The sequence below is a fragment of the Rhipicephalus microplus genome, chromosome 6, assembly GCF_043290135.1.
Source record: "Rhipicephalus microplus isolate Deutch F79 chromosome 6, USDA_Rmic, whole genome shotgun sequence".
In the NCBI taxonomy this organism is placed as follows: Eukaryota; Metazoa; Arthropoda; class Arachnida; order Ixodida; family Ixodidae; genus Rhipicephalus; species Rhipicephalus microplus.
In genome coordinates, this window is record NC_134705.1 from 7107685 (window position 1) to 7121833 (window position 14149).

General features: G+C 43.6%; 1 protein-coding gene across 12 annotated transcripts in view; it reads left to right on the forward strand.

Annotated features, from left to right (window-relative positions):
* LOC119167755 (uncharacterized) overlaps positions 1–14149 on the forward strand; it is a 595822-nt gene that overhangs the window by 153193 nt on the left and 428480 nt on the right. For 11 of the 12 annotated variants that reach the window (XR_012883841.1, XR_012883842.1, XR_012883843.1 and 8 more), the window contains 2 exons: positions 6601–6679; positions 11324–11464. Coding sequence is in view for 9 of the 12 variants with exons in the window: in XM_075865247.1 (XP_075721362.1) it covers positions 6601–6679; positions 11324–11464 (220 nt within the window). In the remaining 3 variants the exon portion in view is untranslated. The remainder of the gene's footprint in view (positions 1–6600; positions 6680–11323; positions 11465–14149) is intronic. The other variant, XM_075865246.1, reaches the window with a different exon arrangement.

A 14149-nucleotide genomic window follows, 5' to 3' on the forward strand; every position in this document is an offset into this window, starting at 1 on the left:
GTTGACAGTGGCTCTCAACGATATTGATTCTTCTGCTAAGTTCACCTATTATGCTGCTATTTTCGGCGAGTTCGGTTTTTAAACCCTTCAGTTCGATTATTAGCTGTGATTGCCCTGCTGACAGTTTTTGCAATTCGGTTAGTATAGCGTTAGATTCCGGGCCGGGGTTAGTTTCAATGTCGCCTGACAGCAATAGCAAGGCACACAAGACATCAATACACTCTACAATAATGGATAACAAACACTGGGGGCTCGGCAGCAGTACCAGAAACAAGTCGCTCGATTTCTTAGCGTAAAGACTCAAAGGTCGACTAACCTGCATATTGAAAAGTAGCAGCTTAGGCAACTGTCCCGTGGCACAGCCGCCGAGCCCACAGTTGGGCGCGCGAGGGTGTCGCTCCTTTATAGCCGAAGAGGCGATTGATGTTGCTGACATAGGCGTATCCCAGGTGGCAATGGTGACGAAATCCGTGTCAGGGGCGGTTAGCTTATCATATGAGAAAGCAACCGATATACGGCCAATGCATGGTTCCACACAGGTTGAGGGTGCGTGCGGGATGGCCAGTATGGTAGCGGGCAGAGCTGCGCAGATCACTGCGATGGCGACGACCTGCATATTGAAAAGTAGCAGCTTAGGCAACTGTCCCGTGGCACAGCCGCCGAGCCCACCAACACACAAAGTACTAACACACAAAGTACTAACATTTTTACGTCAAGTATCGTGATCATGGGATTTGCTAATGTACATGACATACAAACATATATGTAAGAATACATGGCCTACAAAACCAAGCGATTCAAGAAGACAGTGTGAAAGCTTTCACCCGTACCCTGGTAGTTTAGCCAGAACTTGGAGACACCAACACGACATTTTCAATACCTTCTAAAAATTTTTGAAGTGTTCCTTACAATGACCGTGCTACAATGACTGAATCCGGTGCATTCCGTTCTCTTACTATGCGATAAAAAAAATGAAAAACGGTTGTTACAAAAGTATTCTTTGTACATTTGGGGGTGTTTTTGCTGCACTATTTCTTTCTCCTTTTTAACGGCGAAGGCTGAGGCATTAGTTTTAAAGTGGCCATTCAGCAATTGATGAAGAAACTTCAATCATATTTGCTCTATCGCGAAGTGTAGGCAGCTCTGCTCTGTGCAGAAGTTCGGAGGGGGAATCCGTTTGCCTAAAGCGTTTAAAGATACATTTTACCGCCTTGCGGTGTACATTCTCGAGTATATCTATGTTACTGTTTGTCGAAGGAAGCCACACTCTATTCGCGTATTCGAACATCAATCTTATAAAAGTAATGTAAGATAAGCCTTCATATCAGTAGTAGTATGACGTAACGTCCACTTAAAAAAAAAAACAACTTGTTCATTGCCTTTTTTGTCACCTTTTGTACATGCGCTGCCCATTTAAGGTCAGATGATATTAAAAGCCCTAAATATATATACTGTATTGAGTTGCTGTGTGAAAGGTGATGCCGTCGAGAGAGTATGAAAATAAGTTTTATTTTCTTTTTGCTTTCGTTTATCAGGACCGTTTTTTCAGAATTAATAATCATTTACTAGTCTTGGCACTACTGGGCTACGTTGTTTAAAGAATTGTTAAGGGCAAGCTGATCGGCAATGTCTCTGATCTCACTGTAAATCATGGACTTATCTGCAAACAATCTAATTTTAATGTTTACTGCTTCAACAATGTCATCTATGAATAAGAGGAACAAGAGCGGGGTGAGAACAGATTCGTGCGGCACGCCTGAAAAGACCGTAACAGTGTTTGAGTTATGCCCATTATAGTGCACAAATATGTAGCGATCTGCATCCATTCAACTATTGGATCGTTGCCTAGTTTTTCGATGATGAGTTTAGTGATGAGTTTAGAGTCTGACATGCGATCGGAGGCCTTAGAGAAGTCTAAAAGATTACGTCAATTTGTGATTGTTTGTTTATTGCCAGCCAAAGGTCGTGTATAGCTTCTGTGAGTTGAGTGACTGTAGATAGCCATTTCAGAACCCATGATGAGACAATGAGATGAGGTTGTTTTCTTCTACATACTAAGTTATTAATTTTAAGATAATGTGCTCAAGTATTTTGCAACTGATGCACGTTGAAGAAATCGGCCGGGAGCTGGACGGGACAGAAGTGTAACCCTTGATTTGAGCACTGATACAACTTTCACGATTTTCCAGTCTGTCGGCAGAGGACAATCACCAATTGACTTTTTAAATAAAAGGTGAAGGTACCTGCTAATGGTTTCAGCATAGTGTTTAAAAAAGGCATTCGAGATATCGTCTGGGCCACAACTTTTCTTTTTATCAAGATCTGAGAGCAGTGAAAATAAGCCGGGTGCTGTAATATTCAATGATGGAAGCGATCTGCCTTGGGCAATATGACGGGAACCCGGTTTAATGTTTAGGCTATTATCAGTGCTAAGAACTGAGTTAAAGTATGAATTGAAATTATTCGCCTTTATCTTGCCATCTTCAGCTGCAAATGCTGATAGTGTAGTCCGTTTTATGCCTATGTAGCGCAAGAGTTTATGGGGTGCGCTCCTTATAAACTTTTGTACAGTGTGTTCACAAAAGTGCTGTTTCGCATCTCGTACCTTTCCTTTTAAAGTGGTGGTTAGCGTTGCTATTTGAGAGCTAACACTTTCTAGCGTTTTGTTAGTCATTTTTGCATGCTTTATTTTGCATTTGAGGTGAATAATGTCACGGGTAATCCCATTGTGACTCCTTAAAACCTGTTTTCACTTGGGGATAATATACAGTGCATGATATGATGTTTAAACTGTACCCATCTATGCTTGAATCTTTATCTGCACAGCTTGAATCTTTATCTGCAAATCGGTATACTCATGGGACAAGTAGGTGATTATTGCCGCATCATTTGCTTTGTTAAAAGAGAGTGCATATTTTAGTGAGCCAGAGTGTCGAAACCGCCAAAGGTTACGCAGAACTATTCTGTAATCCGATATATCGTCGACTGTTTTAACACTTGCGCCATCGGTGGAAAAATGATCACTTACAAATCCAAAATCTAAACTGAGTGCGATTCTCCTTGCATTTCTGTATTTTCAAGAGAAAGCTGAGATCGATTGAAAGCAAATAAGAAGTCAATCACAATATTGTTAGACAAAGGACTTGGACTTGATAAGAACTAATTTACATCAGGTAGGTTGAAGTCGCCCGCCATGATAATCCTGCCACCGAGCATGTGCAAATTCTTGTAATCCAGGAGAGGATTTAGGTACATTGCATCGGCATTGAGAGGTCTGTAAACGGTGCCAACGTACATGAATCCATTGTTTAAGAAAAGGTTGCACTAAATTGCTTTAACACCATTCACGCCGGGCATGACCGTGTAGGGTAAGCGATTCCCTTTCGCAAAGAAAGTGCTACTCCTCCACCTCTAGTGTTTCTATCTTTGTGGACAATTGTGCAACTTGGTGGCACGATTTTATGGTCACATATATTTGAGTGTAGCCACATTTCACTCACAGTAACAATATCAGGTTTTAGAGCCAATAAAACAGCTTCAAGTTGGTCTGCTTTTTTTTGCAAGGCTTTGCACATTGACATTTAAAAGAGTTATGGGCGTGTCGTCGAAGAGACTGGGCTGTTAATGGTAGCTCCTCGTTTTTTTTTTTTTCATTTCAATATTTTTGCTGCGTTCATCCCAAGTGAAAAGGCGACCATTGATCTGAACTTTGTCATAAATAAGCCTTATCCTTTCCCCTCTACCACGGATTTCTTTCGTGATATTCCACATTTTTCTTCTAGTTTTACGCACACCAGACGAGTAGTCTTCACTTATTGAATAACAGCTCCCTTTCAGTTTGGAACAAGACTGGAGTGTTTTGACCTTGTCGCGATAATCAAGCAACTCAAGAATCATTGGCCTGTTTTCTGATTCCTCTTTTTCAGTTCTTCCAGGTCGGTGGATTAGTTCAATACCTGCAGTTGTTGTGTCTAGAGTATATGCAAATATTGTTTTTTATACAAAGTTATGAAGTTTTTGAAATGACTCATTTTGTTGTTCCTCAACTTCGTAGACAATCAGGTTTGTCTAACGACTTCTGTTTTCTAGTTCCTCGATTTTTTTTCATGCCTTAGATGTTTTTTAATTCTGCTATTCGCTTTATGCAATCAGAAACTTGCTTTTCCAATTCACTATTTTTTTCAAGCTTATTATCGATTGCACTGAGCTTTTGATTTGTGACAGATTTTTCTTTTTCAATTTCCTTTATATTGTCCACGATTGCCTATAGTTGCTTAGACCAATCGCCATCTGCTGGATTAGTTTTTATGTCGCCGCTCAGTACCAACAGGAGGTGGAGATAATTAGTCATGTTAGTAATCACTCTGCACGGTTACCATATGCGTGGCAGCAAAGTTAGGCAAACGTTATTGCTATGGTAACACTTTCTATATCGTTTGCTCACCTTTATAAAAAACTTGAACGAGTTTGTAACCCGCATCAAGGCATTGCCGCCATGCCAACTGTCGAGTGCTGCGCTGAAGAGCTGTTTTATAGTCCCATTGACAGATACATCCATCAGCGCCCCAAGTGGGTCCGATGACATCATCTTCGCTCCTTCGAGAATGATGTTTAGCCAATGAAAAATGATGAGCGTCAGCTTATTTTGATCGCTGGTCGAGAACATGGCTGGCAATATTGGGCCCTTTTCGATTTGTGGCAGCCCCGCTGGGACTAGCAAAAATCTAAGCTGCTCCTGTACAAAAAACATAATCGGGTTTGTAGACAGCATCGTGGCATCGCCGCCACGCCCATATATTTTACGCGTTTCTTGTGTTTGACCCTTCGTGTGGAGAGTCCTTGCATACAGAGGAAGCCCACAACATGCTTGGAATAGCTTTGAAATTTTTGGCACTACTTCTTTAACGTAGGGCAAGTGGTGTCTTTTTTTTTTTTAACTGTGTACTCCATCAGGGCTGGGGAAGGCAGTCTTTTCTCATTTTCGGTTGTCCGCAGTGGCCTGCTAATACTATGAGGGCAGGTATGCAATCAATAAAGCGCATCGTTTCTATGCGGGAGAGGATACGCAATTTCTTGGTAATATGGCTGAGATTGGGGTCGTAAACACAGAATCTCCAGCTGTAGCCTATCTTTTATCAAGTACAATTTGAGAGAATCAGGAACTTGAGGAGGGTTTGGTTATTTTCTTATGAATGATTTTATCCACTTCCCATAGTAAAATAAGCACACTCCAGGGTTGAGACAAGGTATGCAGTAGTCTGTTAATGGGTCTAGCATCACTGGTGTGTATTTCATAGGCTACGACGACTGCTTTTACCAAGTTACAGTCATTGAAGTCAAAGATGCCCTGGTAGGAAACGAGAATGCGGCTGAAAGGAGAGACTCGTTCTGATGTGATCTGGTTGAATATCACATTCGTGAAGTGGTCGCAGAAGGAACGTGACCAGAATGGCAGCAGTGGAGAATCGGTGGTCTTGGTGGAAACTGTGTAATTGGCTAGTCATGCCAGTTGCACATGTGATATGCCACATGGATAAACTTATGTCAAGAAACCAAACTGAAATTGAGGACAGGAAATTAAGTTTGATTGCATGTCACCACCATGTTGGGGAGCACAACAAAGCTGGTCAAGATAACATGAAGACAGTAATATAATCACCACTTTGTACTGGTGGGAATAACAAAAGAAGAATGTGAACAATGGCTTGTGGAGGAAGTCCTTGCTATCTCTACCTGTAAGTTTCTGTATTCTGCTAAAAGAAAAATTTGGATGGGGTGCCTCCTGTTTGTCTACCGTTCATTCTGTTGTCTCTGCTGCTTTTTATGCTGACTCAGGACAGGCTCTGAAAATGCTCAAGCGAAAAGTAATCAAGCCACGCATGATTACTTTTTTTCTGCTCGCATGGGAGAAAGCATTGGTGCTCCTGTGAATCTCAACGGGTCTGCTCACAATGTCTTGAGAACTTGTCAACTATGCTGACTCAAAGCAAAAAGGTGCTGAGGTTGCCGTGATCTCCTCCTCTTGTACAATGAGCTAACCGAACAGGTCTACCCAGGACACAAAACCTTCCCCCCTCCACATGGTAAACTAAACGAAGTGCAGGACAGTATGCTAGGGCTATTAGTACAAACAAGAACATACCCAAACCTGCTGGTAATTGACAACGTTTATCCATTTATTCCCACAACATGCAATAAGTCCCACGGCACCATATATCTCAATCATATGCTATGGTGTTGTTCGGCATTGTGCATCGACAAGGTGAATACTGAAAAACGGTGGAAAAAAGCTCAAGGCAGTCCTACATTAGAGGGACAATTGTGGGCAGTCCAACGAGCCCGCGAAGTGACTGAAAGTCAAGGTATTTCGGTCCAATTGTAAGAGCGGCCCACTTCGGGCTAGGACACTAGCGTGACTTATTGGAAATTAATCCATCCATCCAATTAATAAGCCAATTAAGAACTTCATTGTTAGCAGAATGCATTTATTTAAAAAAGAAACTTAGCTGCTTCAGAAGTGCTCACTCCTGAGCGCAAAGGTTCATCTAGCAGCTCTGTGTTTCCCCAGTTTTAAAAATAATGATGCTTCTGTTGCTGCAGCCCTGAGGTGACCATTGCTCTCTCGGCGGTCGAGGCGGTCGTCGAAGTTCTGGGTACTAGCATCACTTCTCTCACTGCGGTGCGTATAATTTTGTCGGAAATACAATACAGACCATGTATAACGTAACCGCTTTCAGTGCAAGACAGGTTACATTGCTGTCTGTTTTGACTCCCATTTAGCCTCATATGGAACTCCATAGAAAGGAAAATAAGACCTCATGTACACGTATATCACTTATTTTGCAGTCCCCCAAGATGAAAAACTGGTTATAATGTGATTGCCAGAAAATTTTTGTGACAAATGCAGTAGCGAGTGCACGTCTTAAAAGAGGCGCGCTGGGTGTGCCCCTGAGGAGCGAGCGATAGGGGTCATTATGGAGGAGTAAGGGATACAGAGTGAACGATCAACGGGCAGAAGGAGCGAAAAAGAAAAAAAAAACATGGCATGCTGCGAGTGGTTGGTGAGGGGAAGAAGGGCAGTTAGTTGCTTAGGCAATTGCTAAGCATTTGTACCGATGCCAACGCAGCTACAGTGTAGTTAAGTCGATAGCATGGCTCTGGCCGCTTGCTGCCAGCCGCAAGTGGTTCAACATGACACGAGCGATTCCTTCCTCATCAACTGCGCTAAAGAATTTCCTGTCTGGAAAAGCATCATTGTTACCGAGCTCACTACAGATATTGTGTTTTCTATTTTATTCATAAATTTGAAAATATTTTTGACTTTATGACTGGAGCTTTCGCGTTTGCTGCCAGCTCTCGGCTTTACATCAGCTTTGTGGGTTTTTGTCATTGTTGATTGCCTGGCTGCAAATGCAATCTTTCTATATTGCATGCTGTTCTTGGTTCAGTGCTTGAGTGCTATTTATTCGACGTTATGTCTTGGCCAAACTTCTCACAACCAGAGTTATCCAATCATATGAGTTGCGAAACTACGTTCCGAAACCTGGACACGTGCTTGGCTGACCTTGCAGGAGTGAGCTGACTGTCGCGCCATCTGGAAGCGACAATACAAAACACTGGGTTGTCACCTGTGCATGCGCTTTTTTTTAGGCTGCTCAACGCTGCACCCAACACTGGCGTTGTCGCCTCAATGGCCCTGGCTTGCATGGCGCCCACCGCCCCTGTCAGCTGTTTCCGCTCTGAAAAGGCGTAATCAAAGCCGTGTCAAAGCGTCTAGTTTCATTTTGTCGATGGTGGTGCTTGCGATTTCGTGCTACAATGGTTTTAACGCTGTGCCCTGATTATTCATTACTCCTCGTTTGAAAGTGTGCGCTCGAGACAGATTGCTTGCGGGAAGTTTGAGATGACAAATCCTCTTAGCGTTCCGCTGTGCAGTTCACGATGTGTCTCACAGACACGGTGTGAATGATGGTCGCACAAACAAGACACTGATATGGTAGAGTGCGAACTAAAGCACAACAGTACTGATCAGTACTTACCACAAATTGGCCGCTTTGCTTTGTGCGGAGTGGTTGAATTCCAATAATCGCGAAACCAATGAAACAGGCTGAAATACCATATCATCATAGGGTATCCCTAGCACGATGACAAGAAAGTGGGAACATTGAACATTCCTATTTACTTGTAACTAGCACTGCAAGCACACTTTTTTCATGTGCGATGTTCGTGGAGTTTTTCCAAAGGCACCGGCCTTTGTTGCTCGGGCAACGTCGTCTGCTGTCATTGACAGACTTACAGTTTCGATCCACCTGGATCATTGCTGCGCCCCACTTGCTTCACGCCTTACCACTCGTTATTTTGACGGTATGTAAACATCGTGGGCTCTCCACATGGATCTGGTAAACTATCGACTTCACTACACCATTCATTTGGTTGTGCGGTCAATGAAATTGAGTGGCGACGGATGCGGTGACAGAAGTATTGCAAAAAGCAGGTTCATCGCACGAACACGCTGCCTATAGCCACGTTACTTCTAGCGCAATCCGGGAAACATGAAAAAAAAAAACAGAACACCAAGAGAAAAAGGAGCTCCTCTGTCCTTTATCCTGTCTTCACCACTGCGTAGAAGTAACATGTTCTGCACACTGAGCCACCAACTCACCTGAAACACAGAGCAGGTCGTGCCTAATAACAAGTTATAGGTGCTTCCATGCTGTTTGGCAGAATGTGGCGGTGCTCACAATCCTGCTAAACGCAAAAACACAGACTATTGCGTGTTTTAGTTATTTTTACTGTAAAAGGATGGCGCGACAGTCTGCTCAATCCCACTATTTTGGCCAATGTCGTGTCCAGATTTTGATGCATGGAGCTTATTGGGAGTTTTGCAACTCATATGATTGAATAACTCTGCTCACAACAGTATACCGAACGCAAGGTTAGGCCTAATTAGTGTCATTGCATTTCAGTTGCATTCGTGTGCTACGTAAGTTGCGGTTTGGTACGGAATAAATGAAACTCCTTGTGGTGGCTGCTCTTGAAGGGAAGGGATGCATATCGTTAATGAAAATGAGGATGGCATGTGTGACACTTGAATGGTGGTTCACAATTTGATTGCAATATCTTGAAATGGGGTGCACACACCCGTAAAACCAAACAATTGGGTCTTTCAGCACTGCAAAGTTCAGATGTGATTCGACGTAGTTTCTGTGTAATGCACCTAATTGAGGCCGTGTGAAAAGTAGTCAGTGAATTTTTGTGGTGGGGCTTTTTTTTGTTCGACCTCCCTATCGCATTCATTTCGTTGGCAACATGGGTATTTGAACAATAAATTTTTCAAACTTTTGGAACTTTAAGTGGTTGTAAGCACCTGGCATCACATGCTTCGATTCTCAAACACGTGAGGCTGCATGCGCCATACGTTTGCACAAGTGCGGTTCTTGAAAAAGGTAGTTTTGGTTATAGTGTGGGTATTTACGACTCTTGACACTTACGTTATAAGTGGTCTATATTGTACATGGCAAAGTGTTTCTACAGTAGGTCATTTCTTAATTTGTGTTGATAGATAATTTATAGACTGGTTTCAGTTTGTATGTGTTTGAACGTGAAAGACAATTTTGAATTTGAATCATCCGATGATTATTTTAAAGAATGCTTTTCACGCCAGCGTATTTGTGGAAAGAAGTTGCAATGCCCTCACCTCACTGTGTCTCCACATATTCAAGAGAATGTGACTGTCAGTGAGGAAAGCAGATGGCACACACAAAGTGACTAGCCATGTCTTTGCTGCTTCAGATTGCGTGGAGGGTTAGGAGAGTCGAGTTGGTGCATAGCGCTCTGTTCGCCGGGGAGTGACACTTCTGTTGGGCTCAGTTGCCACCTACATTTTATTTAAGGAGTAAGCTTCAGACCACAAAAAAATAGCAGAGACAAGCAGTAGCGCTTACTAACAACCACTTTATTCTACTTGCAATAAATATATACGTCATAACTACAAACCTTGCATGCACACATGTAACAAGATGTGTTGAATACGTGGATCTGTAGCAAAGCTCTCATGCATGAAATCATATTCTGAGGGGTACAAAGATGTAGACCTATCACACTTACAATCAGCTGCCTCTTTGCATCTGCCGAGAATCAATGTCTCAAGAAATAGCAGAGAACAGTCGTAGCAGGAGTTAGATGAACAACAAAATGTGCTCCTTTGTCAACATTGTTCTTAACTTTATGCCCATGTTTCTCAAGTCGCTCATTCTTACCTGCCAACTTTTCCGAATCATCCGGGAGGCTCCCGAATTTTGACCTAATCTCCAAATTGTACAACTGTATCTCGAATCTCCTGAAAAGTGGTCGCCGCAGCAGAGGTGTTTTTTTTTTATATGTAAGCCTTTCCTGCTGCAACAGTTGCGGGGATGCGGAAAAGTACTCGTCTCTACACTTTTGGTTCACTGCAACCGTACCGCGCAGCATGTGCTGTTCTGGGCACATATAGTATCTGGGCAAAGACCGGCAGCCGCAGGATGCGCTTACCACTGTATTAAAAGAATGCTAGAGAAAGGTACCAAAATTTTTGCACCTGTCTTGGTCTCCAAATTTTGTACACTAGGCTTGTAGGTGCTTTGTGTCTTAGTAGAAAGGTGACAAGTACAGATTCTGTACAATGTGCATCTCTGATTGTTTCACACGATGGCAAGGCCATCTTACAATTCACATCACTTCACAGAAGCATCAGAAGTATGTTCATGTTGTGGAAGGGTAGGGTAACATCAGAAGTTTCTTCCAAAGGAGCTTCCAAGGCAGTGCAATCCGAGCAGAATGCCTATTCACGGGATTTCTTGTGGAACGCAATTCGCCACTAAATGTTAGGTATCACGCTGGGGGGTTGTTTCGAAAATGTCCCCGAAGCGGTACAGGTGGAGATGTACACTTGTCATTGTTGAAGAAATGGCTGCAGATGCCAAACACACAATGTTGGACATTCTTCTGAAACGCCATGCTTTTACAATTGCATTGGATGGAAGCAACGACAGCAGAAAATATCTCAGTCCCAGTAATTTTTTATATGCATTGAGACTGTGAGATTAATTACTAAACAAAAGTTCTTATGTTGTTTGGAATAAGTAAAAATTCATCTCAACCAAGTGTAAAGTTGGGGTAGTTTGCTAGGTAAGCATTCTGTGTTTAATATTTCCTAATTATAGAATCTTCCAAGGGTCTCAGCAAGTTCTCGAATGTTCTCAGCTGCCCTACTATTTGAACAAAGCTCCCTTCTATTCAGTACTCTAGGGAAACATACTCCCTCATTGGCATACCTGTGCTGCAGACATGCACACAGTTGCTGCAGGTGGAAGAGTTCTTGTCGGTGGCTGCCCCTTTTGGTCTGCTGCAGTTCACTCAGCCCAGTGTGGTTCGAGACATTCTCAGGGACAAGGAGCTGTCTGCACCGGCCGATGGTGTCTCCAAGGTATTATACCTTTTATTCTCACTAGCAGCCTCACCTTAACGCCCCGCCACGGTGGTCTAGTGACTAAGGTACTCCGCTACTGACCCGCAGGTCGCAGGATCGAATCCCGGCTGCGACGGCTGCATTTCCGATGGAGGCGGAAATGTTGTAGGCCCGTGTGCTCAGATTTGGGTGCACGTTAAAGAACCCCAGGTGGTCGAAATTTCCGAAGTCCTCCGCTACGGCGTCTCTCATAATCATATGGTGGTCTTGGGACGTTAAACCCCACATATCAATCATCAAATCAATCAGCCCCAGCTTACCTTTTTAAAAGAGTACCGGCATGATTTTGAGACATTGCGAAGCTCCTCATCTATCACACTAACTGATAACTACCGCTGCAGTTCAGTGTTCCACGCTATGACAAAGCTTGGCATGTGCACATGCGCTAAGAAAATTGTAGCGCAACCGCGGAGGTGGGTGAAAAAAAATGAGACCCGTGAGTTAGCTGTACTTCTATAACATAATTGATGAGAAGGTGGCTTTCCTTAAAGCTGCGCAGTTGCAGTAAAGTATGCATGACTTTTTTTTTTGGTCATCTTTAGGGCCTGTGCTGTGTTGTTAATCTTTTTACTATCCATATATATCTGGAATTTTACATTCAGTTGATAGACGGTGTTTGTGTCGTCTTCTCTGTATGTTTCGTTTGTGCTGGCAGTCATAACCTCCCTCTCCTTTCAATTTTTTTCCACTTTTAAAAGCGTATATATTTGCTCTCCAAAAATAAATGCACTTGCTGTCAGCCAGCGCTAGTCCTGTCTTATCTATCTCGTCCTTGTTATTTTCTTATGTTTAATCAACAAGCTCAAGTTCACAATATTGTCAAGTGCATTTCTGGTTCATCAAGCTCTGTTTCCACTTTCACCTCCTTTGATCCATCTGCGTGTTCTGCCCTCCTGGTACATGCCACGTGAAATGCCCGGCTACTTTTCTACGCCATGAAAAATTCATGCCTGCCTACAACGCTCGCCCAGCTAGTTGGCTTCTTTCAGCCATATAAGGGCTTTGTGCCTATGCGGAATACTGAAGTCTGAAACCCGGAGGCAGATTGAACTAATAATAAAAGGCCTCTTCGCATGCTCTCAATGAACCTCATCTGAGCCAAACATCTTCACTTCAAAGAGCACCTGAGAACAGCTTCACAAATGAGTGAGCTCCTCTGGTGTAACATCCTCTGCAACCTCTTGAAGAAGTCTAGGTCGCCTTGCCAGCTGCAGACTGTACTGAAGATAGGGGATGGGGCTCTCTCAAAAAAGAAATAGGTCTTGGAGCTAGGTCCAGAATTTTGGTCGCCCTAAAGGTCGACAAAACTGAGCTACTAGCACTCGGCCGCAGTGCTGCTTGATGGGCGTCCCTTGTGCTAAGCGATCGCATTGTTCTCAAGTGTGTAGAGGCCGTTCCGTCTAAACTAAGGGGTATTAAGAGACAACCTCTGGCGAGTGTTGTGCAGTCTCTTCACAAGGACAACTTCAAGTCACTTCAATCTGACAAAGAGGGCAATTTTATGGTTCTGGAATTTAACATGTACTGCCAAAAGACTTACAAAGCTCTGCAAAATGACTTCTGAGAGGCAAAGGATTTCCATCCTGAGAAAGCCAAGGGAAAGGCTCTTTAAAAATTCACAAAAGTTGGCTGTTCGAAGCAGTCAGCTTTCGTGAAAGGCTCCAAGGAACTGTGCCTTTTAGCATAAACATTGACGCATCAACATTGTTCACCTTTCCGAGCTATTGTTTCTGATGCGGGAACCTGGCAGAAATGTCTGGGAACATACCTACTGAAGCGCCTGAACTTACTTGAAGTGAAGGACCCCTCCATCATTCGGAAACCATCAGACATATCGCAGTACCTGCTTGACACACGCCCACTAGGAGTACAACGTTTTTTCAGTAGACATTAAGGACCTTTTAAGGGGGGAAGCTTATAGTTTTATCCTGTGACTAGTCTTGCATAACTGAGAGAAGAAGAGACGAGAAAGAAAAGAGGGCAAAAAAAATTGATAACCATTTCTTGTCTCATTTCCTAAATGGTGTTACTCTGCTACTACTCTCCAAAGTACCGCTACTCTTCGATTGGCTGCTGCGTGCCTTACTTTCCGATTGGCTGCTGTGCATGCTTTGCCAACGAGTGCCTCTCTCAGTCTTCTGGATAGTCGCTGTACGTGGCGGATCGTTGGTGAAGCATGATGGACGGAGCAGAGCGGCAAGTGTGTTGAAGACGCTTGCGCTCGGCTTCCTTGGCTCGCGTATCGTCAGTGTTACCCGCGCGCCGTCTGCATTCTTGAACATGATGGGATGCATGGGCGCATGCACGGACGGACGGACACACAGACGAATGCACGGACGGACGCCTCACCCCACTCATCATCATTCACTTCGTGGATATGCTGCGATTTTTTTTATTTACTACCCTAGGCAGCTCCTGCTGATGCTGCCCATGAAGGCATCAAAGTGTATGGTGCAACAGAATGTGGTCGGCACAAGCGTTGCCAGGTTCATGGATCTGCTGTAGCTCTACATTTTCTTTGCAGTCATTACACAAGACGGTGTCCTGTACGTGCAGTGATATGGTGTGTGCATCGGATCCTGCACAGCCTCAATCCTAAGTGACCGGCTTCCAGCTCATTACGACACGAAGCTGCAAGAAAGC